The sequence below is a fragment of the Fukomys damarensis genome, unplaced genomic scaffold (assembly GCF_012274545.1).
Source record: "Fukomys damarensis isolate Sample0158 unplaced genomic scaffold, DMR_v1.0_HiC HiC_scaffold_17, whole genome shotgun sequence".
In the NCBI taxonomy this organism is placed as follows: Eukaryota; Metazoa; Chordata; class Mammalia; order Rodentia; family Bathyergidae; genus Fukomys; species Fukomys damarensis.
The window spans coordinates 72,687,981-72,713,613 of NW_022900929.1; the positions used below are offsets into that span (position 1 = coordinate 72,687,981).

The 25,633-nt window shown below is 35.6% G+C and overlaps 1 protein-coding gene across 3 annotated transcripts in view; it reads right to left on the reverse strand.

Moving 5' to 3' along the window:
- The window catches only part of Ddhd1 (DDHD domain containing 1), a 48,760-nt gene extending 24,472 nt beyond the window's left edge, over positions 1 to 24,288 (reverse strand). The window contains exons 1-8 of one of the 3 annotated variants that reach the window (XM_033765197.1): positions 24,277 to 24,288; positions 23,373 to 23,546; positions 22,700 to 22,720; positions 14,941 to 15,042; positions 12,698 to 12,826; positions 11,578 to 11,725; positions 4,410 to 4,516; positions 3,035 to 3,141 (exon numbers count right to left, since the gene is read on the reverse strand). In XM_033765197.1, the coding sequence (XP_033621088.1) occupies positions 3,035 to 3,141; positions 4,410 to 4,516; positions 11,578 to 11,725; positions 12,698 to 12,826; positions 14,941 to 15,042; positions 22,700 to 22,720; positions 23,373 to 23,526 (768 nt within the window). In that variant the 5' untranslated portion in view covers positions 23,527 to 23,546; positions 24,277 to 24,288. The remainder of the gene's footprint in view (positions 1 to 3,034; positions 3,142 to 4,409; positions 4,517 to 11,577; positions 11,726 to 12,697; positions 12,827 to 14,940; positions 15,043 to 22,699; positions 22,721 to 23,372; positions 23,547 to 24,276) is intronic. The other 2 variants (XM_033765198.1, XM_033765199.1) reach the window with 2 other exon arrangements.
- Positions 24,289 to 25,633: the final 1,345 nt, after the last annotated feature.

Below are 25,633 nucleotides of genomic sequence, written 5' to 3' on the forward strand. Positions count from 1 at the left end.
TTTTTTTTTTTTTTTTTTTTTTTTGGTACCGGGGATTGATCTCCGGTCCTTGCGCTTGCAAGGCAGGCCACTGACCCGCTGAGCTAAATCCCCGGCCCCGTTAGTACATTTCTGCCAATATTATATGCCGATACTTCAAATTAATCCACATATATAAATCTTGAATGGAACAAAGTCCTCAATCACACAAGAAACCGCAAAAACTAGTTATGTATCAACAATGAAAAGCTTTACTGAAGACAGTACAGACCCCAGGGAACAAAGAAATATTGTCCATTCCTCTTGAAGTGGGCTGAATAATTGTCTGACACTTTGGAAGGTAATTTTTAATTCTTCAAGCTGGTCAAAACAGTGCCTCTGAGCTTTGCCATTTTGATGTTGAAACTAAAGAAAAGGTGCTGTTTTTGAAAGGTAACTTGCAGAGGCTTTGACTGCAGTGGCAAATGTTTAAATTTTCTTCTGGCTGAAAGTCCTTAACAGTTATTGACTCACAGAAGCCCAGAATTTTAACTGGAACTTTGAAGGTCTACCCACATGTAGTCAAGAACCGGTGAACTCTACCCCGCCATCTTGCGTCCACAGTCCCGCCCAAGTGTGAGTTATTCCTCCAAGTTCTCATCTCCACACCACAGCCCAGCCCTGGCTCTTCCAGTCGCTCCCTCCCCATCCTCAACTCTGAACCTCTGACCTTTTCCTTCTCTTACTATTGCACCGGTGGTTCAGTGGTAGAATTCTTGCCTGCCTACACTTATTCTCGGCCTCTGCACAGAATGGTCTCTTCACCTTTTCGCCTTCTCTGAAAACGGGTGCAATTACTTCTCTCTCTGAGGAAGCTCTTCTCAGCGGATGATGACACCTCTGATTTCTAGTGTCCTTCACCTGCCTGCACATTAACTGATGTTCTTTCCTCAGCAATCCGACTGGATCCCTTTTCTCTCAACATCCTACATTCCCTTTCTGGACAATTTCACTTCAGTACCATTACAGTCCAAAAAATCTATTTTTATATAGTCTTGAACGTATTATACAATCTTGAAAGCATATATATTAAATCCTATTGCCAGGGTTCATTTCAGTCTAAATTTTCTGAAGTCAGAAATATTTTTAGATTAAAAACATTGATAAAAGGGCTGGGGATTGAGCTCAGTGGTGCCGCTGCCTGCCTCGAAAGCACAAGGTCCTGAGTTCAATCCCTGGTACCAGAAAAAAAAAAAAAAATTGATAAAAGCAAGCTCCCACAGAAAGGTCAAACACTTCCTTCTCCTCTGGAAGCAGAGGATCCGCAACAGCAAGTGGTCTACTTCTTCACGGGAGGGAGATTCTACTCAGGATTCAGCAACTGCAATGACTTGACATTACAGTACCTGCAGTAACTGTTCCTAATGACTGCTGCTATCTGCTACATGTTAAGGAGGGAATGTCTCGATCAATCCTTACAAGACCCCTAAAGGCAGTAAGGGTTAGAATGATATCCATTTTGCAGATACAGAAGTCACAAAAAGTAATGTTACAGTGGAACTGGAATCAAGCAATCTGTTCCTACAGTATGTATATAACCTGCATTAGACCATTCCTGTTGCATAGTTTTTAGAAAAAAAATGGGAGCCAGGCATGGTGGCGCATGCCTGTAATCCCAGCACTCGGGAGGCTGAGGTAGGAGGATCACTGTGAGTTCAAGACCAGCCTGGGCTACACAGTGAGTTCTAGGTCAGTCTCAACTACATGGTGAGACCCTGTATGAAAAAAACCAAAACAAACGAACAGACAAACAAAAATGGGACAATTATGATTACGGATAAATATGAATACAAATTTATCTTAAATACTGTAACAGCCTAAAATATTTTTTTCAAGGGGGTCAAGAACAATTTCAAAATTTTCCATGGCCTTCTTTTCCTTAGACACATTTCATGAATGTGTGTGCATGTACTCTCATGCACCATTTTAAACTTTTTTTGAGGGTAGGGACTAGTAGCCAACTAAAGTATCTTATACATAATAAATTCAATAAGTATGTAAATAATTTGCTTACTTCAGAACGCAGTTTATCAGCTGAATTGGATATATAGTCAGATCTTACCTCCTGATTCCCAATAAAGAAATTTTACCAAAGAACTGATTATTTTACTTTAACCACCTATATGGATTCTCCCTGGTGCTCCACTAACCAAGGGTAACAGTTTACAGTGAAGTGGCCTGAAGGTGGCCAGCATCCGGCACAGAGCAGGTGCTAACCACACTGATTAAACGCAAGGCCTGGGGAAGTAAAATGCCCAGCCAGTGGCCCACAGAGTGGCCGTGCTGTGAACAGAGGAGAGAAGTGTAAAGAACGCAGGTTGTGGTCTACCCCGGCCTCATCCCGACACTGTCACTTTTCAGGTGAGACTGTGGCAGGTCCCTTAACTTCCCTTGCATTAGTGACTTCACTGGTTAAGCAGGACACTGATGGCACCTCCTTCACAGGGTTATGAGGACGAGTGGACAAGTTAATGCATGCTAGGCAAGCAACAAATGTTATTTCTCTGGAACACCTCCTTTCCAATACAGCGAAAACACCTTTGGTAGAGATTCTCCCACTCCACTGAGTAAACCTTCACCCCTCACTCTCTTCACTGCTCTCTGTGGGATGCACCCGCAATATTACCATTTGAGAACTCTAAGGACCATTATAGAAGAGAGACAATAAAATGCCTATGACATATAAATAATTCAAAGGAAAATTCGAAGTGTCTCATACTTTTTGGTAAGGACAACAAGATCAGAGATATAATTCATGGGATTTATAAAAATGGGTATTTTTCAAAGAACTATTTACTAATGAAGACCCCACTCATGAGACCACCTATTTTATTAAAGGTCCCAATGTCCAGTCTGATCATCAAACTCACTATCAAACACAGGCTGTTTATATTAACCAAGTCCTGTTACTTCTCATCTGCTTTTAAAAAAGAACATAAAATCTTAATATGCAGGGAATTGACATGCTATCCCTCTAAAACATACCTTTCAGCCACAAAATAATCATGATACTTACTTCATCTCTATAAAGTGGGCTAGTATAATACATTATGTCCATTGCACTGCTGTTCAGCATGTCCCTTAAACCTCGTACTTTGTCAGGAGTAATGGAATCAACAGTGTCTACAAAACCAAAAAATAAACAAAAAATTAAATATATTTAAGATCTTTATTTTGGGAGAAAAATACACTGTGAAAAAAAATTTATATCCTATAATAATTTAACATTTAAATGTTCAAGGCCAGCTTTAGCTCTAATGGGACTTCTCTTCTTGCAAATTATTGCAAGAAAAACAATAAAAGACAAAAGGGAACATGCAAGGGAAGGAATATTAAAGCACAGATGAAGGTTATCAATTTTTTTGGATTCATGGATATTGGGCCTGGCAATACCCATGTGGAGCTCCTGAAGCCACTAACAGCAAACCAGCAACAACTTAAAATAGAATGATAAACAAGAGCTATTACATTACTACTTAAAAGTACAAGGAGGCAAAAGGCTTATGATTTTAATCAATTTTTAAAATCCTCCAATTTTTCACTGCATTGGCCAACATTATTTTATTTTCCACTTCAATACATTAAGGACTGGAAGGCAAGGACAAGAAAGAAGTCTTTTCAAAGATGTAAAGAAACTACTGTAGTTATCCATAGGCCATACAACATATTTTGTAATATACTGTATATATTTTCCTCCTCTTTACTCTGGACTTTGGTGGTTATATATGTTGCTTTGTTGCAACATTTTTCCCCAGGTGTGGTTTGTCTTCCATTCCTTTGTGGTATATGGTCTATTGATAAAAAGGTTGTTTTGTTTTGTGGTACTGGGGATGAAACTCAGGGTTTTGCTCAGCCTAGGCAAGTGCTCTACCACTGAGACACACCCTTGCCCTGCCCTTTTCAATTTTAATTTTGAGACAGGGCCTCCCTCAGCGCAGGCTGAGTTTGAACTTGTGACCCTTCTGTCTCAGCCTCCTGAGTAGCTGAGCATGTACCACTATGCCTGATTGAGGTCCTTAATTTTAATCTAATCAAATCCATTCACTTTACTTTTTAATTAGGTTTTGATATTTTAAGAAATCTTTCCCTACTCAGATTATAAAGTACTTTCTTGAATTTTTTTTCTCATATGTTTTGGTCTTAATGTTCATATGTTGTTATGTCTTTTGATTCACCTGGTACCTAAAAATAGAGATCATTTTTTACCTTTTCCCCTCCTAGGACCATCAGTTACCAAGTATAGAATAATCTAAAACAAACAGCTTACCCAAGACAATGAAACTGAAGACACTCTGTTATTATTGGGTAAAATGTGTTTCTAAAATTTACTACATTTACTTTGCTAAAAGTTTGCTAGTGGTTAAATCATTCAATTTTAAAACAAAATATACCTCCATCAAGAGTAAGTTTTGACCTCCACTCAACAGGGAGAAATTCAACATGTGTTGCATGATTGGAAAAATGCCTTTCTTCTATTTTTCTTGCAGCCTCTCTCATCCTAAAAAATAAAATAAATGAATAAATGGGAAAAAAAAACCCTTGACAGTGGCTTCACATATGTAAAACATCTTTAATCATAATACTTCCATCTGTCTATAGTTTTGTCAAATTATATTTCAACTACCGCTACACTAGGTCTGCAATACCAGGACGTCTTCATTTCAAAGTTATTTTCCTAAGTCTTCCACGTATGATTTCAAATGTCCCAAGCTTTTATATCATATTACAAATGTACACAGAACACTGTAATGAATACCCCCAATGTCAATACCCAGCTCTAAATACTGTATCAACTAGTCATGGCCCACCTTATTTCATTTATCTCTCTACTCATTCTCCCTGTAATGTACATTTTAAAATCTTATTTTTTAAATTAAGATATCAATGAATTTACTTTTTCCCTTTTAGTGTCAGTTTTATGAATTTTAGCACACATACAAACTGTGGTTAGCACTATAGAATCAAGACACTGAACAGTTCATTCTGAAAAACTCACAATTCCCCTTTAACAGTTACACACTCTCCCATGTTTTAAAGCAAATTTCAGACATCACATAAGTTTATCTATAAACTATATAATTTCTAAAATTAGAAATTTCTATTTCTAAATTAGTATTTCTATATTAGTATTTCTAAAATATATATTAGTCAATACTATTGCATCAAAATATTTTTTTATTTCAGCAAATATTTAGTTCAGTGGTCCCATTTTTCCAGCTGAACTGTAGATATTATTTCATAATAACATTAAACAATTTTTATACTTAAATTCCAAATGTTAGGGTCTCTTAAGTGTGTTTGAATCTATAGGTTTTTTTGTCCTCTGTAACTTGCTTTTCTGTTTGGTTCTAATTTTGTCTAGAGTCTCCCAGAGTCCGATTTTTGCTGGCTGAATCCCTCTGGATTCAGCATGCTATTTAACATGCTCCTGGTCCTGTAATTTCTGTAAACTGGTAGTGAGACATAGAAGCTGATCAGATTCAAGTTGTTCTTGTAAGAATCCACAGGTTCAGATATCAGGTTTTCTCTTTCTTTACTGATGCTGACAGTTATTGACGATCACTGCTTAGATCTATTAATCCATGGCTCCAAAATACACTTTTAAAAATCCCACTACTCCTACTCCTTATGTGTTTAAAAGTATCTACTTTTAGACACAGGCATTTCTTCATATCAAACACATGGTTGCCCTGAGGCACAGTTTCTATATAAACTGGGATTATGTGAAGGGAGGATATAATTAATTCTTCCCTTTTATTAACAGTTTTCAAAATAGCTACTAGGTTTTACAGATTTTGATGATACAGTAGCTGGTTTTAAGTTATTATAACAAAACACCCCCAACAGGCTACTTTATAAAGAGGCTGTTCTGGGTCATGGGTCTGGAGGTGCGAGGTTGAGGGGCTGATGTGAGCAACACATTGTATGACAGGGACACAACCTCTGGATGTCTGGTCTCTCTCCCTTTTCTTACAAAGTCACCAGGATTCAATCCAGGGGGCTCCACCCTATTTGCCAAACCGAATCCCAATCACCTCCCAAAGGCCTTACTGCCAAATACCATAAGTGGAGTTAACTTCCATCCTCTTAGTGACTTACAGTTGGGGTTAAATTTCAACACATGAAGCCTTTGTGGTCATGCAAAACACATGTAACCCACAGCAGATGTCTTATAACTTCAGATTTAAACTCTGGCAGCTATTTCAATCCACTGTTTTTTATTATCCTTACTAATGCTCAGAATGTCTCCCATTTTTGAGTCTGTGAGTTTCTTTGCACTGGGTTTTGGGTGGTTTTTTTCGGGGGAGTACCGGGGATCGAACTTGGGTGTTTTTGACACAATCTCACTAGTTTTGTTTTTTAAATAACTCAGTGGCTTTTAGTATATTCGCAGAGGTGTACCATTTTCACTACTAGTATCAGATCGCTTTCATCACTCCAGAGACAAATGCCATACTCACTAGCGTATTCCTCCTCATCTCTGCCAACCATTAAACTATTTTCTGTCTTTGAGATGTGCCTATTCTGGATGTTTCATTTAAATGGAATCAAATAATTTGTGGCCCTTTGTGTATGGCCTTTCATTTAGCATATTTTCAGTGTTCATCAGTGCAGTATGATGAATCAATATTTTACTACTTTTATGGTTGGATAATATTTCATTTTAGAGTATATCACTTTTATTCATTTATCAGTTGATGATGGACATTTAATTTGCTTCCATTTTTTGGCTATTATGAGTAACGCTGCTGTGAACATTCTTTAACAAGTTTCTATGTGGACATGTATTTAGTTCTACTTAAGTGTGGTACTGCTACTCATATGTTTTGAGGAATTGCGAAACTTTTCCAAAGCAGTTATACTACTTTACAGTTCCACCAACCACACACGAGGGTTCCAACTTTTCTGCACCATGCTAACACTTATTTTCCCTTTTTGGGATAATTATCTTCCCAGTGAAATTGAAGTGGCCATCTCTCTCATTCTGAATTGTATTTCCCTAACAGCTAATGGTGTTGAGCATCTTCTTCTGTGATTACTGATCATTTGTACACTCTACTTGGACAAATGTTTACTTACATTCTTCACCCATTTAACAGACTGAGTTAGTGCTCTTTCATGATTGAACTGTAAAGAGTATTTTGCATATTGCGGATACTAGACCCTTAACTGATACATGATTTATAAATAATCCCTCCAAATTTTAGGGTTGCCCTCACGTTCATGGTAGCATTCTTTGAAGAACAAGTTTTAAAAAATTTCAACCAAACCTTGCTTACCTTTTTTCCTTTGGAAATTCTACTTTGATGTCATACCTCAGACTATTGCCTAATTAGAGGTCAAATAGATTTACTCACGTTTTCTTTTAAAATTTGTACAGCTTAGCTCTTATGTGTAACTCTTTGATTCATTTTGAAATAACTTCTATATGGTATGAGGTATGAGTCCAACATCATTTTTTACATAAGAATATTCAGTTGTCCCAGCTCCATTTGTCAAAAAGACCATTCTTTCTCCACTGAACTGTCTTGGCAGTGTAAAAAATAAATTTGAACTCTCAATTCAATTCCGCTAATAATTTGAGAATAATGCCATCTTGACAATATTAAATTTTCCACTCCACATATATAGGATACCTTCCCCATTTACTCTGGTCTTAAATGTCTGTCACTATACACAAATCTTACACTTTTGTTGTTAAACTTATTCCTAAGTATTTTATTCTTTTTGATACTATAGTAAATGGAATTGATTTCTTAATTTCATTTTCAGGTTGTTAACTGCTAATATATTAAATACAATTGATTTTTTTTTTGGTACTAAGAATTGAACTCTGGACCTAAATCTTTTTTTTTTTCCCCTCTTAGAAAGTCACTCTAGTTAACCCTGCATTCTTTGGATAAATCCCACTTATTCATGGGATTTATGTGTTGCTAGATGCAGTAACTGGTGTTCCGTATTTGTAACAGATATTGGTTCCCCCCTCCTTCTTTGTAAATGCCTTTATCTATTTTCAGTATCAGGGTAATACTGGCTATACAGGATGAGTTGGAAAATCTCTCTCTTCTGTATTCTGGAGAGTCCATAAAGTACTAATTCCTTTAATGTTTGATAGAATTCACCAGAGAAGTCATCTGGTTTTGGGCTTTTTCAGTGAACTATTTGCTTGTTTTTAGCATTAATTCCAATGCTTTAGTTTTTATAGCTCTATTCAGATTTTCCATATCTTCAAATTCATTGCCAAATCAATTGTGGTAGTCTGTGTAAATTCAAGGGATTGGTCTATTTAAATTATTTAGTTTGTTAACATAGAATTCTGCATAATTCTACCTTATTTCTATAAAGTTGATAGTTAATAGTAATGTCCTCTTTTTTATTCTTGATTTTAATAACTTTGATTTTTATTTGCTTGGTTAGTCTAGCTAAAAGTTTCTCAATTTTGTAGATATTTTCAAAGAAACAGTAATATAGAGATCTTCCTCGTTTTGTTTTACAACTGATAATATTCCATATAAATAATGATAATATAATAAAGATGGTAAGATTTACTTTTTAAATATATAGGTCTTGACTGCACAGTGAGACTAATGAGGGACAGAAAAAAATGAAAAAAATACAATAATTACAAAATACTGGGCCGGGGATTTAGCTCAGGGGTTCCGCTGCCTGCCTTGCAAGTGCAAGGACCTGAGTTCAATCGCCATACCAAAAAATATATATTTTATCTTTGACTAAAACAAATTACTGTGCTGGCATGATATATAAAGATTATAATTTTATAATCTTATTATATCTTCCAGGCTCTCTTGCCAGCCTATGAATGCTTTGTTTCTATTTTGAAAAGGGAAAGATGAGATTAATAGCACTTGGGAAGTATTGTCTAAAGATAGATAAATGGCTCTGAAAAAAAAAATGACATATGTGTGTTTATTATATGCACATACTCAGGAGGAAAATCATGAAAATCACCCATAGGATATTCATTTTTAAGCAAAAGTGAAGTCCTTAAATTTATAGTACGCCACCTTTTATGTGAAAAATTTGGTATATGCCTGAAGAAAATACAGAAGAAATAAAATGTGACACAAGGACAACGAGTAATGGGGAAGACAGAGACAGGAATGAGAACCAGCCCTTTTGTGCTATGCATTTTTATCTTTTGATTTACAAACGATGTGCATTTCCTATTTGAAAGTTGACATTTTTATCTGCAACCGATCCTCTAATTTTATTTTTTTAGTACTTAAGGGTTTATGTTGCTTTTTATTTTGAAAATTCCTTTGTTAGCATTTTTAGTGAAATTTCAGGAGGGTATAAGATAAACTTATTCACTCAAACCATCAGGTTGAACTGAAATTCCCTTTACACTGTTCAAAAACTATAGCTTTAAATGACTAATTTAGGGCATTTCTCTTATAATAAAATCGTATTAAAAATAAATCCAATTCTATTTAAAATACATTCATCCCTTTTGATAAATTAATTTTGATATTTTCAGAAGTTGTCTATAAACTTTCTTCTCAACCTATGTAGATTACAGGCATATTTTGTTAAAACAAAAGTGATTAAAAGTAGTTTGAATTTATTAGCAACTTCAATGAGAAAAGGTGAGGGAAAAATGTGTAGTGCCAAGCATTTGAGACGTGACTTCAGGAATCCGTAAGACAGCAAAAGGTCACCAACAGAGTGGAGTACGGTAACCCCTTAGTCTCCCTTGTTCATTAACTGGAGTTTCACACATCAAATCACAACTACAAATAAGCTTCAGAATAGCAGGGATAAAGAGAAAGTTAATTTTATTTTCTCTATAGGCTCAAACTTAGGAATGGTAGAAAATGAGAAAAGGTAAGAAATACTCTGGGTGTTCCACCAATTATTGAATAAAATTTCTTTTTGTGTGAAAATTTTCCATCAATTTCTAATCAAATTAATCTGTCTCTGAAGAAATGATAATAATCCTTCTTGAAGGAGACACATTTTTGAGTCACATTAGATTCATTCATCCCATTTCCAATACCAGGTCTTGATTCTTATCTGTGGCTTTATTTCTCCTTATGGGTGTAATGAAGTCAAGTTAGGCCTCTTTCCAGGGTGGGGTTATGACAACTGTACAATACTATCAGTCAATGAAATGCACAAACTACCTGGGACATTTGGGAAGAAAGACTTATTCTTTCATTAACACAAGGTGCTATACACCACATCTGGAGCCACAGGATGTATCTGGGTAGCTCCAACATGAAGGAAGGTAGAGTTGATAGGATTCTGATGATTTGTCAGTATCACCCTTAGACTTCTCAGTATAATGAGCTACTAAATCTGCCTTCTGGCTTAGGACTTTTTGTGTTAAGTTTTCTCTTTCTTGTACCCAAAGAACAAACTGACATCTCCCATGTATCAGTGACTTGGGGAGACTATGCCAGTAAACCTACTTCTCAGGATCCTATATATTTGAAAGATCTGTATCTTGACATCAGGAATTACCATGGGAATCAATAAACAACTCATCAGAAAATACCAATCAGAAGAAAGAGATTCCTATAAGAGCTATGGACATTAAAAAGGGCAACCTTGCAGTATATAACCATTTTTTTAAAAGTTCTTTTACTTTAATCTATCAGGTAGTATTAAGATGTTACAGCAGGCCGGAGATTTAGCTCAGCGGTTCGCTTGCAAGGACCCGAGTTCAATCAATCCCCGGTACATCCGAAAAAAAAAAAAAAAAAAAAAAAAAAAAATGATGTTACAGCAAAACATGAAACAACTCCACATTATTATCCAGATGTCCAGATGTTGCTGAGGACATGGTTCCTAGCATCATGCATAACTTGCTTTATAAGGACTCGAGACACATTTACTGCAAGCAGTTTTCAACAGCAACTGATTTGTGCTTACCATAAATTTGAACCTGATCAGATTTTTCTTCATTCCAGTTATTAGCTCACAGTCAAATTTGTGGTACTTTTACTCTAACATTCCCTTTAACATGGAACTTAATGTTTTTGAAATATACACCCTTTCTCCCTCCCTCTCTCTCAATAACCTGTTAAAGAGGTTTCAGCATCAATCTGAATATAAATTAATGAGCTAAATATCCTGCCTGGTGTCCCACTGTTTTCTGCATAAAACTCATCAGTTTCCTCTGGTAGCAATTAATTGAACAGATTAAGTTTTGCAGTTTAAACAATCCTTAGCTCTTTCAGAGTTGTGTGACTTTGAAGTATTCTGTTTCTGAAATTCAGAACCTAAGACACTTAAAGAAAGCATAAGAACTTAAAACGGCATCTTTTCTTGCTTTCAGCCTTAGATGAATGTAAATTAACTTAATACGTTAAGTTGCCTCTTTTCCATATGGGGGGTGGTGGTGCAATCAAGCATTATCTTCATCTAGATATAATCACTCTTCAAATTCAGTTCAGAAACTTGACTGATTAAAAGGAAGAGTTGTCATTGGAGAAACAGGCAGCAAAATGAGTAAACTCTGTTAATCTTTTTCATAGCCTAGACAAAAGTATGAGTTTTAGACTAGATGTAGAATGTACTCATCAAAGGACTCACATGGCTGTATTTTTGATAATTCTTCCTTGGTCCATTTTCTGCCCAATGCCATGCACAACAAACACAATATGGGTAGTCTGCGATGGCTTGTCTTCTAATGTGGCTTCTTCTACATAACCTCTGTGAAGTCTGGTCCCGCTACTTGATGCTGTGGAAGAATTACGATTCCAAGCTTACTATTTAGTTTGAGAAGTAACACTTTCACAATATGGTTTTTAAAAAGTAGTAATAAGAATATAAAGAAAAAAATTCCCTTGGGGTAGAGAGGAGGAAATAAAAGTTGTAGGACAAGATACACTGACTGGCTGATAGAAAGAGAACTGGAGATGAGAGCAAGGTCAGGGACAACTAGGAAAAAGAAATGGAAGGACAAATTAAATACATAAAAATTTAAGATGCTTTTTAAAAAAAGACCAGTAGGCAAAAATAAAAGACAAACAACAAACTGGGAAACATACAGAATATACAGAGAGCTTACTTTGCAAAAAGTAAAAAGAATTATTCAAATAGCAAACTAGGATAAGGTGAGGCAAGGTAATTCACAAAATGAGCATCTAAAAGAGATCCAAGCACATTCATTATAAAAAATAAAAATAAAAATGGGACAGTAACATTTTATCAATTTTTAAAATTTGTTTGATAATGCTATCACATCTTGCCTTAGGTATCACACTTTTCTGACTTTCAGTTAAACTTTAGAGTCGTCTTTTTCACGGCCTTCATTTCCTCACCTTCTATTTATGCTCCCGGCCATGCCAAGCGGGCTTCTGTTCCACCAATTCAAGTCACCAGTGACACTGTATGTCACTGCATACAATGGAAAATTTTCAGTCTTTATCTTCCTTGACCTTAGATTTCAATTGCTGTGCTTTATTTTCATGCCTTAGCATTGAGTGCTTTTATGCTTTTACAAATATAAAAGATACTTATGAAATCTGGTCACTCTGTATATTCATTGATGAATACAAGTCAGCTCAATCACCTTAAGAGAAGTTTCATTTCACTAAATTTAATACCTACTCAACATATACTAAAAATAGAACTTGAAATGTCTATTTTGGATAAAAGAAAAAAATAAATCCCCAGATTTTGACCAACCTTAGTAATTTTTAACAATTACCTTTAGAAAATCCCAATTTCTGGGTAACTGTTCTTGCGATTTTAGATGTTGTTGCATCGCTATAAAGGTACACCTCATTCACACTGTGCCAGTCCACGTGGTTTCGACTCAATTTGAAACTATGAATAGCTGTTGCAAAAAAGAAAAATTTGAAGGTCTCTACAACAAACTTCATTTGTATGCAAAATTATATAGCGCTTGGATCCTTGAATCAAAATTACCCAACAATTTAGATATATAACTCAGCTCAATAAACTATTTCATTAAAATAAAAAAAAACAGGGCCGGGGATTTAGCTCAGCGGTTTGGTGGCCTGCCTCGCAAGCGCAAGGACCCATGTTCGATCCCCGGTACCAAAAAAAAACCCAAAAAAACCCCAAAAACCAAAAACCAAAAACCAAAACAAAAACAAAAACCAAAAACAAACCCGAAACAAATAAAATAAAAAAAACCCCTTTGTCGAGTAAGTAATGGGGTAGGGCTTTTATTTTATAAGTGATTAATGATGCTACAGAAAATGACAACTTCTTAAAATAATGTGGAGTAAATGGAAAAACTACCACAATTTTAACTGCTAATACAAAGTTAATGTGTTTTGATTATTAAGGAACTGTGTTCATACGTGATGGGGCTCTTCCACAGGGCTGAGAGATACTATACTTATTTGAAAGTCTGCAATGACTTTCATTTAGAAACACGTCCATTTGTCTTGTAGATTTAACTATAAATATCAGAAAAATCTATAAAAATTGTTCTTGGTGGAAGATAAAACAAGAATGTGGAAAGAGGATTATCTGTGGGAATATAAGGGATTTTTGGACTGAATATTAAAGTTTATCACTGGATATTACTTGTCATAGCAGAAATCCTAAGGTAAAAGATATTTTAATAAGAAATTAAAAATTTTTTTCTACCATGTGTTCAAATCAGTGTGGTCAACGCATTCCTATAATTGGGGTTATATTTGGTTCAAATGAATTTAAAACAAAAAAATCCAAACCTATATAATTCCAGAACTCATGAACCTCATCTGAGGTATGGACTATTTCTTGATCACTTTTGTATCCCTGTATCAAAAAGTATACTAACAGTGCTTGGCAAATGTCATGAATACAGTAATACTTGTGGAACCATGGTACATCAATTCATAGTCTGGTAATTCTTATAGATATATATATATTTTTTTTTTTTTTTATTTTTTTTTTTTTATTTTTTATTTTTTATTTATTTTTATTTTTTTATTTTTTGGTACCAGAGATCGAACTCAGGACCTTGTGTTGCGAGGCAGGTGGGGTACCACTGAGCTAAATCCCTAGCCCCTGGTAATTCTTATATTCTGATAGCCTTAAACTTTTTTCTTTATCTCTGGTATACAGGGAAAAAAAGTTCACATTCTCATCTTCAGAAATATAGGTTCCCTCTAATCACTGTGCCTGATCTGTCTGAAAACATATTTAAGGTAGAGTATTATCCCTTATTTTCTGTACTAAGGCACTGAGATATAAAGAGATTAAATGATATGTCACAGACCTAGTTACAGGAGGGGTTAACTTTTCTGACCTGAAATAACCTCAAGTTAAACATAAAAAGACATAGCCCTGGTCAAGGTCTAAGGTCATTAGGTATTTGTATAGAAACCTATTCCCTAGAAGAATAAACGGTACACTATGAGAGAATGTACTTCTTAGTTATGTTATAAATGTAATTTCAAAAATTTATAAAAGATCAATTCATATTTTACTTACTCGCCAGGACACGTTACTGACACGGAACACAAGACCACATTCAATTAACACAATAAATAATACTGTCAGTTCCACAGAAAACAATGTACAAGGTCAGCTTTTTGAGTAAAATATCTTTTCATAGATTAAAAGAACTTCTGCAAAGGTTTAACATTATTTTTCAACCACATTCTTATTAAAATAATTGTAAGCAATGAGCTAAAAAGATCAAGACTACAAGATTGAGATATTTAGAGAATAGTGTTGAGCCAGCAAAATTTTGTTCATTCTTAAACCATCTACATATTGTCTTAAAGTAAAGCCTCTTAATATTGGTGAACATCTCATTACTGGGCCATTAACACAGCTCACAAATGTTTATACACATGGCTAATAAAGCAACACTATGCATAAAGGACAGACTTTTAAAAAAACTAGTCGTTTCTATTCTTTAAACACAAGGAATGCTATAAACTGGGAATACAACTACATACAGAAATAAAACTACAATTACTGTACCTTGGGAACGCTTTCGTTTAAGACCTGCCGCATCTGAACTCTCCTTATATCCTCTCCATTTGAAGAGAGAAGGGAGGGAGAAGGGAGGGAGGTGGTAGACAACTAAGAAAGCAAAAACACTGAGCTTCAAAGTAAATTTAAATAAGGCTTGCCATTCTGGCTTTTTGTTCTAGTATTAACTCAAAAAAAGGAGTTGTATTTGACAAACATTATTCTAAATGCTTCATTTATAGAATTTCTAGTTAAAATCAGTAAAAGCAAATCATTAGCTTAATGTTTATCAAATATATGCTCTACTTTTACTGAAAGAAACAAAGGCAAATATTTAAATTTTCAGTCACAGACAGTTCTGTGATTATCAGTTATGTCTTTGCATAGACAGCATTAAAAATAGAACATGGCATTTTTTACAATATTAAGGTTATTTACTCTAACCAGATTTGTGACTATTACAGTGAACAGATGTGTACAAATTGAGAATGCAATAAAAGCATTTTAAACATCTAACAGAGCTTGTCTAAAAAGATACCACAATATACATTCCACCAGATGTCTTCCAATACTGAAGTATTGAGGGTTGGCTTGAGTCTTCCCTTAGAATCAAGATATTCTTTTCACAACTTTATTCAAGTCACTGAAAGCCTTTTACAAATGAAGTACATAAAGCCAAAATTAAATTGGAAGCTCTACTTTTAACTACCTTTTGTAAAGATTAGTGACAGAATAATACAAAGAACATTATTAGTAAAAATGTATGTTGTGATATCTTGTAAGCATGAAACAGACAACACAGAGAAAAGCCAGGCCTGATATTTGGAAAATCAGTAGATAACCTTAAAGTCAACATATTCCTGGTCAAATTTTGTTAGTTATGTATCAATAAATTTACCTATATTTTAAGCAAGTAATTGTTTAAATCCCCTTGAAATTGAAAGTTACAAAATGAAATTTACTAGTTTAGCTAGTAAATTCTAGAACTTCTATGATTTAAATTTTATGTTCTATTATATTTGATTTTCATCTTCAATTCCTTCTACATTATATTTGACATTTAAAGGTTAAATACTGCTTAAATGCAAACATCTTTAATTTCTGCTGTATAACAAATCTGTTGTATATACAGATAAAGTACATGCAAAGATTTGTACAACAAAGTTATTTAGGAAATGCTAATAAAGTAATGCTAAGTTTATATACTTAGTAACTACACCTATATGTAGCTAAGAGTGCTATAAGAACTACACACAAAGACTAAAAGCTGGTTGTTAAATCAGGATTATAAAAAAGATTTCAAAGTCACAGAGGTAGAAAATGACATTTGAAGCAATTTTCTTCACTGAAATGTTTCTTCTTTCATGTGCCTTCTGGCCAGTTATTCAGGCGTGGGTACACCACTTAGACCAGGAAACAATTTCAAACAAAACTTTCATTAGGAAAAGCTGCTAACACACCAAAGTAGGTCAAACTGACACAAACCTGAGAATTTGCTACACAGAGAAACATAAACTAATAAAACATGAACCAAATTCCAAGTAATGGAAAACAGCGACCATGACCACATTTTAAAATTATGCCAACACTTCAGGTATCTCTAAGAACATCATCCAGTGTTTCCACTCTGTCTTTGAGGTCTGACACTCTCTCTTCACATTGTCACCTCTGCTGTTTGTGCAGTCAACAGAATTCTTTATCTCCGGAACTGCTGTCTGTCACCTTTTCATAGTCTGTGTCTTTGGTAAATTTATCATTCGGGTTTTGAATGGTTTGGGTCAGCTCTTCTATTTTTTTTCTTGTTTCTTCTATAATCACATCGGTCAATTTATTTGTTCCACTAACTTTGGGTTGGGTCATCTTTGCGCTCACCAGGTTTCTTTGCTTCCTCTTTAATCATTTCATGCAGCTCAACTATTTGCTGCTTGATTTCTTCTTCACTGCTGTCCCTTGGATCTGCTCTGCGAGAGTTGGGAGTCTTTGCAGCAACTTTGTTGCCCTGTTTTTTCGTGTTCCTGTGTGTGTGTGTGCATGCACACAGATAAGGCTGAGGTCTAATACAGTAAAGGGAATCCGCCGTTGGTATGAAGAGCTCTTTAGTTAGGTTCTGCTTTCCACAGATTTGGTCTCAGCTTTGTGAACAGGTATTGTCTACCTCCACCATAGGGGATGGCAGGTGGGATGGATCCTGTCACCGTGTTGTAGAGAATATTCCTACTGGTCCTATCAGCACCTATACATACAACCCTACATCAATTACAGGCATGCAAACTTGCTTTTACATTTTTGCCCTTTTGTTAATGCCCCTTACAGACTGTACTTTACTGTAATAGGCAGTGAGTATGGGATGTGGAGTAGGAAGGGGAAAAAGGGGAAAGTCAGTAGGAGAGGGCGCTAAGAGCAATTTTAATAGGTAAAACATAGATAGGAGGTCAGACTCGGAGGTATTTTTAGAACTGGAGAAAGGGTTAGTGTTAGGGAGGTTTACGAAAATAGCTGTAGAGGTGTGGGGAGGAAGGTATAACTGGAGGCTGAGTGACACTGTGAGGTTGGATCCTGTTAATTTACGGTATTTGTGGTTAGCTGTGAATTGTGTACACACCCTTCTGTTAAGGGTCACCCCGCCATTCGAGTTAAGGCTCAGGTGTCTATTCTTACCCTCTTTTGTACATATATAGGTGGAAAAGCAGTGAGGGAGGACAGGAAAATAAGTAAAATGAGGAAGAGTGAATATAAAATGAGGAAGAGTGAATAGAATATGGAGGAAAGAAGATTTAAAAAGAGAAAAAAGACCAAGAGAAAAAAAAAGGAAACTTGAAAAATAAACCTGCCAGCTGGAGGGTGGTGTGGCTTACCAGTGGCTGTCTGCCCATCCCCCTTGCCTCCCCTCACACCCCCATGGACTGGAATAGTTTGCTTCAAACCTCCACCCTCCAATTCAACCTCATACAGCGATGGAGTCAGCATGGTGCCCCACCCACTCTACTGCCACTTCCGATGATACTGATGCCTCTGTGAAGAAGGAAGAGGTCACCCTGGAGTGGCTAAGATCAGGACAAGAGGGATCTGGGCCCCTTGTGTGCACACTCAACATTCATAGAAAGCTTTCAGTCCGCTCCTCACTGAAACAGGGCTGCAAGCTGCTACATGAGCAGCACTCCCCAGCCAATTCTGGGCTTAGTCTAGGAGGGCTTCCTCCTGAGTACTGACCCCCATGCTGCAGCACAGGCCCTGTTAAAATTAAAGGCTCACCGGGTCTTCCTATACACCTGCTCCTGACTTAATTCTTGCACAGCATACATTTCAAAAGTCATATATATCTGCTTGGGATTTTTATGAGTAGTGTAGACAAAGTGGTTGTTTCCAAGAGAGAACAATAAACACTCAAGAGTTGTTAACACCAAAGAGCTCCAGGGGCCGGCATTCAATGAAGACCAGAGGCAGAGACCAGCATCAGACACAGCTGACTTTTGTTCAGCACAAGCTGGCAAAGGAAGGCGGTGGCTGGCAGGAGGAGACCAGCACCTGGCAGAGTTGACCTATGGTGATGATGGAGGATGGCATTGCCAATTTATAATTTCCACCTGAATTGAGCCAAAGAACGCTAGAATGACTAGCAACAGATGTAAGAACTGAATAAGGAAAACAAACAAACAAAATATCCCCCCAAAACAAAGCAAAACAAAAAAACCAACCTCAAACAAAATTGGAGAGAACCCAGAACAAACACCCAAGCAAGAAAACACAAAAAACCCCACATGGCTGCTGCACAATATAGCCAGAGTCCATACAATTTCCTTCCTGCTGTAGTTGGAGTCGGCTGTAGGTGTTCCGTCCTTCTCTCTGGACCTACTTCCTGGCTGCAAGCCCTGATCTGGATGTGGCTGCTGACCTTTGTCACTATCCCAAGATCCAACTACTTCAGTTAATCTGGGAAGAGGAGGATGGGAAGTAGTTTGCCTGACACCCGGAGGCTTTCTACTGACTGCACCAGTGACTTCCCACATCTGCTTGCTCCCTTTCTGCCAGGCAAATCCTTGTTTGGCTCAGTATTCTTCCTCGAGGGGTCTTCCCCCTCGCATACAGCCAGAAGCTCTCTGCCCCACTGACCCCGCTCCTTCGCTCAGACCTCCAACCATCCCTGCTTCAAGAGCTCCACGGGGGTCTCTTTTGAGGTGCAGGACTGGGTGGTAGACAGATTTTCCCAGACTCAGATCTTTGTGGTGTTTAGGAAAATAACAGGAAAGCACCCACTCTGGACCAGCTCTGTTCAGTCTGTCTGTCTGCAGATGTCATCTGTAGGTCCTTGCCAGCTGTCTAGAGTCTGCAGTATTCAGCCTCTCTCTGCTTAGGGCAGGTGGCCTGGTCTCCCTTGTTGATGCTGGGCAGTGGGCAGTGGGTCCAGGGAGCCCATGCTGGAGTCCAGCCTCTGCGGGGCTGGCTCCTTTCCTCAGACTTCCCTCAGCTCCCAGGGTGGTGGCTCTGGGCAGAGGGTGCAGGGGGAGGCGAATGATGGCACTGCTTCCCCATTCCAACAACTAGGATATTTTGTTTCATCCAAAGGATTCATCTTTTAGATTGAGTTTCCATTTCTGGGTGTGACAGCCTCCCACATTTCAGAATGCCTATATGTTTTTGGTGGCTCTCCTCCAAGTATCTCCAATACACCTCCTTTAATTGGCCAAGTCGGAATTCCATATTTCTCTATTTTTTCCACTAATCTTTTTCAGTTCTAGGATCCAATCCAGGATGCCATACTGCAGTTTGTCATGTTTCATTTCTGACTATGACAAACTTCTCAGTTCTTACTTGTCTTTCATGACCTTGATCTTTTTGAGTCTACTGGTTAGTTATTTTGAAGAATGGTCTTCCAGTTGAATTTGTCTGATGCTTTCTCATTATTAAATTATGGATATATTATTTTCTGGTGAATGATATGTTTTAAAACCTATTTATTTCAATTTTTAAAACTAATTATTTCATGTGCTTGGATATTACCGAGCTATGTATTTTAAGTCCTGATTTTATTTGGAGGACTAAACTCAAGAGAAACAACATGCTTCCATTTGTTAGGCTGATGGATAAATGTTTCCTAGCCTGGGGTTAGATGGGAGAGAATCAATTTTCATGTTAGGTCTCAGGATAACTAAGCTTAGATTTCAGGACCTAAAACACAAAAAGGGATTATCTTTTTGTAAATTACATTTATGTGGATATCAGAACTTTCACCAAACTGTGATTGATGTCTTTAATTCAATGCACATTTTGAGGTTAGGAAAATATTGAATACATGTAATCTAGCTATCCTAACAAAACAGATAAAATCTGATAAAAAGGGAATTATCTTATTTTAATATCCCTTAGTCAAGAATTTATTTCTTTCAAATTCCCTAGAGCATTTAATAAGTCCTCAAATATAGTGTTTTTTTAAACAAACTTTATATAAAATGGGATTTCCCAGAAAGCCTTATTTATTTTTTGTTTTTGAGATAGGGTCTCACTATGTAGTTGAGACAGACCTGGAACTCACTATGTAGCCCAGGCTAGTCTCGAACTCACAGCGATCCTCCTGCCTCAGGCTCCCGAGTGCTGGGGTTACAGGCGTGCGCCACCACGCCCGTCTCAGAAAGCCTTATTTTAGTAACTCCAGATCACTGTGATTACTGACTATTCCAAGTATCTTTTCAGAATATTTAATATTTACTCTGTGCTATGCCATCTTCTATTTATTCCTTTGTAACTGTTCTTATGTGTTGGTTTGGTCTTCTAAGTAAGATGAAACTGCTCGAGGGTAAAAACTGTCTATTTCTTTCACAAAAGTGACTAGGTACAATATCTGTATTTGGAAACACTGAGAATCTCCACACAACATGAAAAGTCAAGGTTTTAGTAAATATAAATATATATATATATATATATATATCAGAAAATTTAGTTGGAAAATATATTTTTCCCCTCAAATTAATGAAATACAAAATTTTAGGAGCTTAGAGGTAAAAGTAAAAAAAGACAGAAAGATTATTTTTTAATCTTTGTAGATACTATAAATTTAAGGTATTTTTCCTCAAAAGTTGGCTTTTTGGGATTGAAAATTGTGGCTTTTGGGATGGTAGATGTTCTTTTCTTCAGACCAGATATAGTTTCCAAATGTACTATGAAATTTTTCATACTCTTCAAAGTCAAACGTCATATCTTAATACATAGCAAATGACTGAAAATTCTAACAGTATATTTAAATGGAATTTTACTGATAATCTTTATTAATAACGAAGCATGCTGAATCTTGGCCTATAGGTGACAGTGCATTTTAAAAAAAATCAATTTTCTTCTACAAAACTCCAAAAGATCAATTTTGAAAGTTTACAATGCAAAAATATTTCAAGTTTAATCATATGGTCATTACTAATTAAGATAAGAATACTGCTATACTATCCTAGATTGATACCCTAGAATTGACATACATATTTATACTCAAAGACATACTAAAAATCTAACAAAATAAAACAGGTTCTTGTATCAGACTCATTTAAATTTGGGCATTTTGAGAAAAACTGAAGAATTTGCTTATATTTAGTATTTAGGGAGCAGAAGTAAAAAGGACATATTAAGTTCAATTTCACTGCAGGCAAGATTCCCAATAGGTGGGAGCTAGAGATGAACTGAGCTAATGACTAACTTCCACTAGGATGGGTAACAAATTGACAAATATGTTTTGAACATACAAAAGAAAGGGAAACAATCTATTAAATTTTGTATATTCTTCCTTTTTTTTTTTTCCCTCTAAGCCTTTATCTTTTTATCCTTCACTAAGAGTAAGGAATTTGTGTGGCTAACCTGGTTTGGTAAGGTGAACTGCAGAAGACTTAAGGAGAACACAGGGGAAAAAAAAAACCTTAAAAACTCAAGACTTCTCCAGTGGCAATAAAATTATTTTATATTAAGAAATTCATCATTCATCATACTATGAAGTGGATCTGAGATTATTCTGGTAGTAGTGATGAGAGGTTACAAAATATTTCACTCACTAAGATAAAAATCACAGATACTATATAAAGTTGCCTATCTTTGCCCTTAACAAAAGCAGAGTATTTATTTCTATGGCAAATTGCAGGCATGTAGCTCTTATACTGAACTACTTTGAATACATATTGATAAGTAACAACTTCAGTGTGAATTTTCCAGTGAAATAAGGACACGTTTGATTCTACAGATTAGAAAAATGAGATTATATTTATAACTCCTGTAGTATGGTATCTGCACATAATAGACAAATATTACATAAAAGTTAGATTTAACTGCCAACTTATTCTGAAGTCACAATTTTCTTCAGTTACATTGATTTTTAACCAAGTAGATGCAAAAGATATTTTAATCTGATATAAGGAAACTGTTGCTTGTGACCAGTATGTACATATGTATCTTCAGAGAGAGATAAGGATAGTAAAAAGCAGGAAAGGGAGAATAAAATCTTTAGCCAATATAAAGCTTATTTTGCCATTAGACATTATATGAACAGTCACGTCCACTCACATCATTTGTTTTTTCAAGGTGCATTCAGTAAGTTATCTGATCAAAACTGAATTTTTCTGCTTTAGAATTATTTGGAAAAAAGTCACTCAAATTTGCATTTTAATTCAGTAGGCTCAGTGGGGCTTGCCAAGAAACCTCCCAAATAAAGGCAAGCATGGATGAAGAAACGCTTTTAGATTAGAAATAATTTTAAAGCAGTATCTACACATTCTAATCTACCTGTACATTTTGTACTCACCGGAATAGTTGATCCCACTGCCTGCAGTAAATGGAACAATAGAAGTATTTTTAACTTTACCACATATTTTGAATTTTACTCAGACACATAATGAAAACATGGCAACTGTATAATATTTTTAACTACTGCAAACACATTCAAATGCTGAATAAGCAAATGTAAAATCAGAAACCAATTACTGTCATTAGGGAGATAGCTGAGGTACACAAAGGCAATTAAAAGTTTTTAATTACAGGAAAAGAAGCAACATCAAAACACCAAAAAAATAGTTCTACTGATATGATAGGGAATTTTCGTTAAAAATTTTTTGGTAAGATCAATTTCCTTTGATAACTATAAAACTGTTCAAAAGACTAATTTAGGGAGTACAATATAGCAATTTGTGCATTTATAATAAATTGTGTTAGTATCATGCAATGTAGCATATATATTAAGCAAAACAAAAATTTAGATAGTTTTCAATTCTAGAATAATTATTGAATATTTTAAAAAATCAAATTTTAGGGCTGGGGCCATATCTCAGTGGCAGAGCATCTGTCTAGCATACGTCCCTGGGTTCTATCCCCCATCACCTTTAAGTAAATATTCAAATTTTATAAATTCTAATCCTCAACTACCATTATCACACTTAGGAACTCTTAGTTTACAGAGCAAATTTATTAACCAGTCTTACCATCTTTTCCGTCTATGGATTTTGACATTTCAGTATCAAAATTTTCCTGCATCTGCCGACCCTTAAAACGGCTGAGATGTTCTTGCTCAATTAAATTACTTTCTTCTTCTTCCAGAGGCTGCCAAGTACCATCAATAAACCACTGTCCACGCATTACTGGTATTTTATCAGCCTCTGAAAAGGGAGATCAGAAAAGTATACACTTCAGGATTCAAGCTCTCAAAGTGAGGTATAGTAGCTACAATCCTACATTTTGCTGCTGATGTCACAAAAATACTTTCATAACCCAAAATAATCATTTAAAGTCTTTAGCAAATTTTAAGTCAGAGTATATCTTTTTTTACTAGCATAAAAAAAAAAATCTTTCAGTACCAGGAATTGAACTCAGGAATTGAACTTGCCAGGCAGGGGCAGTGCCACTGAGCTATATCCCCGGCCCTATTATGATAAAAATTTACATGTAACATTTTATTTTATATTTGAAAAGTAGATGAGCAACTATCTATTTAATTTAGGCCCTACAAGGGGTTTAAATAAGTTTCATACAAAGTTTTATTGGTTACAAAGTCTTAGAAAATACTGATGTGAAATCCTGGAAGTAATATTTAGAAATTGTATGGTTGGCAGTGGTTTGCAGGATTTTTTAGGTCTGCCTTAGAGGTAACAGACTCCCAGTTGGTACATAGGAATAAACTACTGATTATAGTAAATTTCTCACCTATTTTAGAAAAAATGTTTTTCATGAATCACAACATTTTCCTGATTAAACTGTTCCCTGATTATTTAAAATAAACACTATTGTTAGCTATTGAGAATTATTAAAATATGTTTAACATAGCAAAAAAATCAAAATGAAGATAATAAAACTATAAAAGTAAAAGCACAATGAAATAAGTGTACCTACCTATGTAGGAAGCTGGTGATTTAACCACACAAAGAGAAATTATTTCAAGTTAATTTAAAACACAGTATTTGTACACACATATTAGGAAATAGCCTATGGACAAAAAGAACAACAAACGTATCTTAAACTTTTTGTAATAATCACACTGTTAGTAATAATAACAGTATTGCTAATTCAGAACTGTAGGTTATGATAAATGTATTAATTGTTAATAGCATCAGGACCCTAGGATTTTAGCATGAAAGAGATATAAGAAAGAAAACTTTTGTAATTATAAACTTCAATGAGGAATGTCAGCATGAGCTAAAGATTTATTTTCTCTTTTAAACAATGATCATGACAGCTAACTGTTCTGTCAAGTTGGGTAAGAAATGCCCAGCTAATTGGCTTAGCATAGTTCTAGTGTGACTGAGGGACAAACTTACTGAAGAGGGAAGATCCACCCTGGATGTGGGCGGCACCAGCTAACAGGCTTGAGCTCAGGTGGAATGAAAAAGGAAAGGAAGGAAGGCTCCCTTCTTTTTCTCAGGAGCAGCTCTAGTGTTTTACATATGTCTTCTGTACACAGTACAGAATTAGGTTTTGCTGTATGAAGCCATTTGAAAATCAGTTTCTGCTGAATCAGCTCATTAATTATGGAGATGACCGATATGTTTGAATTTCTTTGTTCTTTGATAATCAGTTTATTATTCAGACTTTTTTTTCAGTGTGGTATTTTTTGGTAATTTTTACTTATATACCTTTTTTTTTTTAAATTAGGAAGATTTGTACTTTTTGCTCCAGTGGTTCTGTGTGTGTGCGTGTGTGTGTGTGTGTGTATACTTTAGAGTACTCTAAATTTTTTCTTTGCTTACTTAACTTTTTGCTTGGTCTGTTCATTTTAAATGATGTCCTATGACTCCCACTTATTATCTGTAAAATAATTATTTAGCTAATATTTCCCCCTTGTTAAAGCATACAGCAACCACATCTCCATCACTGTTTTAGTCTTGGGTCTACATTTAAACATGTGGAATTTGTGCTATTTCCTAAATTTGTGCAAGTTTACACTATCTGATACTTGGAGGACAGGTTGACTAGACTGCACTTTGGATTTCAAAAAATATTGCTCTACAGTAGCATTCCTTTGAATATTGTTCTTAAGAAATCTGATATAAGCTATTTTATTATTTTTTCTTCCCTCAGAAAGAAACATTTTAGATTTCAGTTTTCCTATTATTTCTGAAAATTTTCCTTGGATTATGGTTTACTGTATCGAGTTTTATTCTTCACTTAATTTTAAGTGTGTTGGGTCTTCTTTTGCCTGTATAGATATTCCTTGATTAACAACCTATCTGGTTAATGACTGGACTTAGGA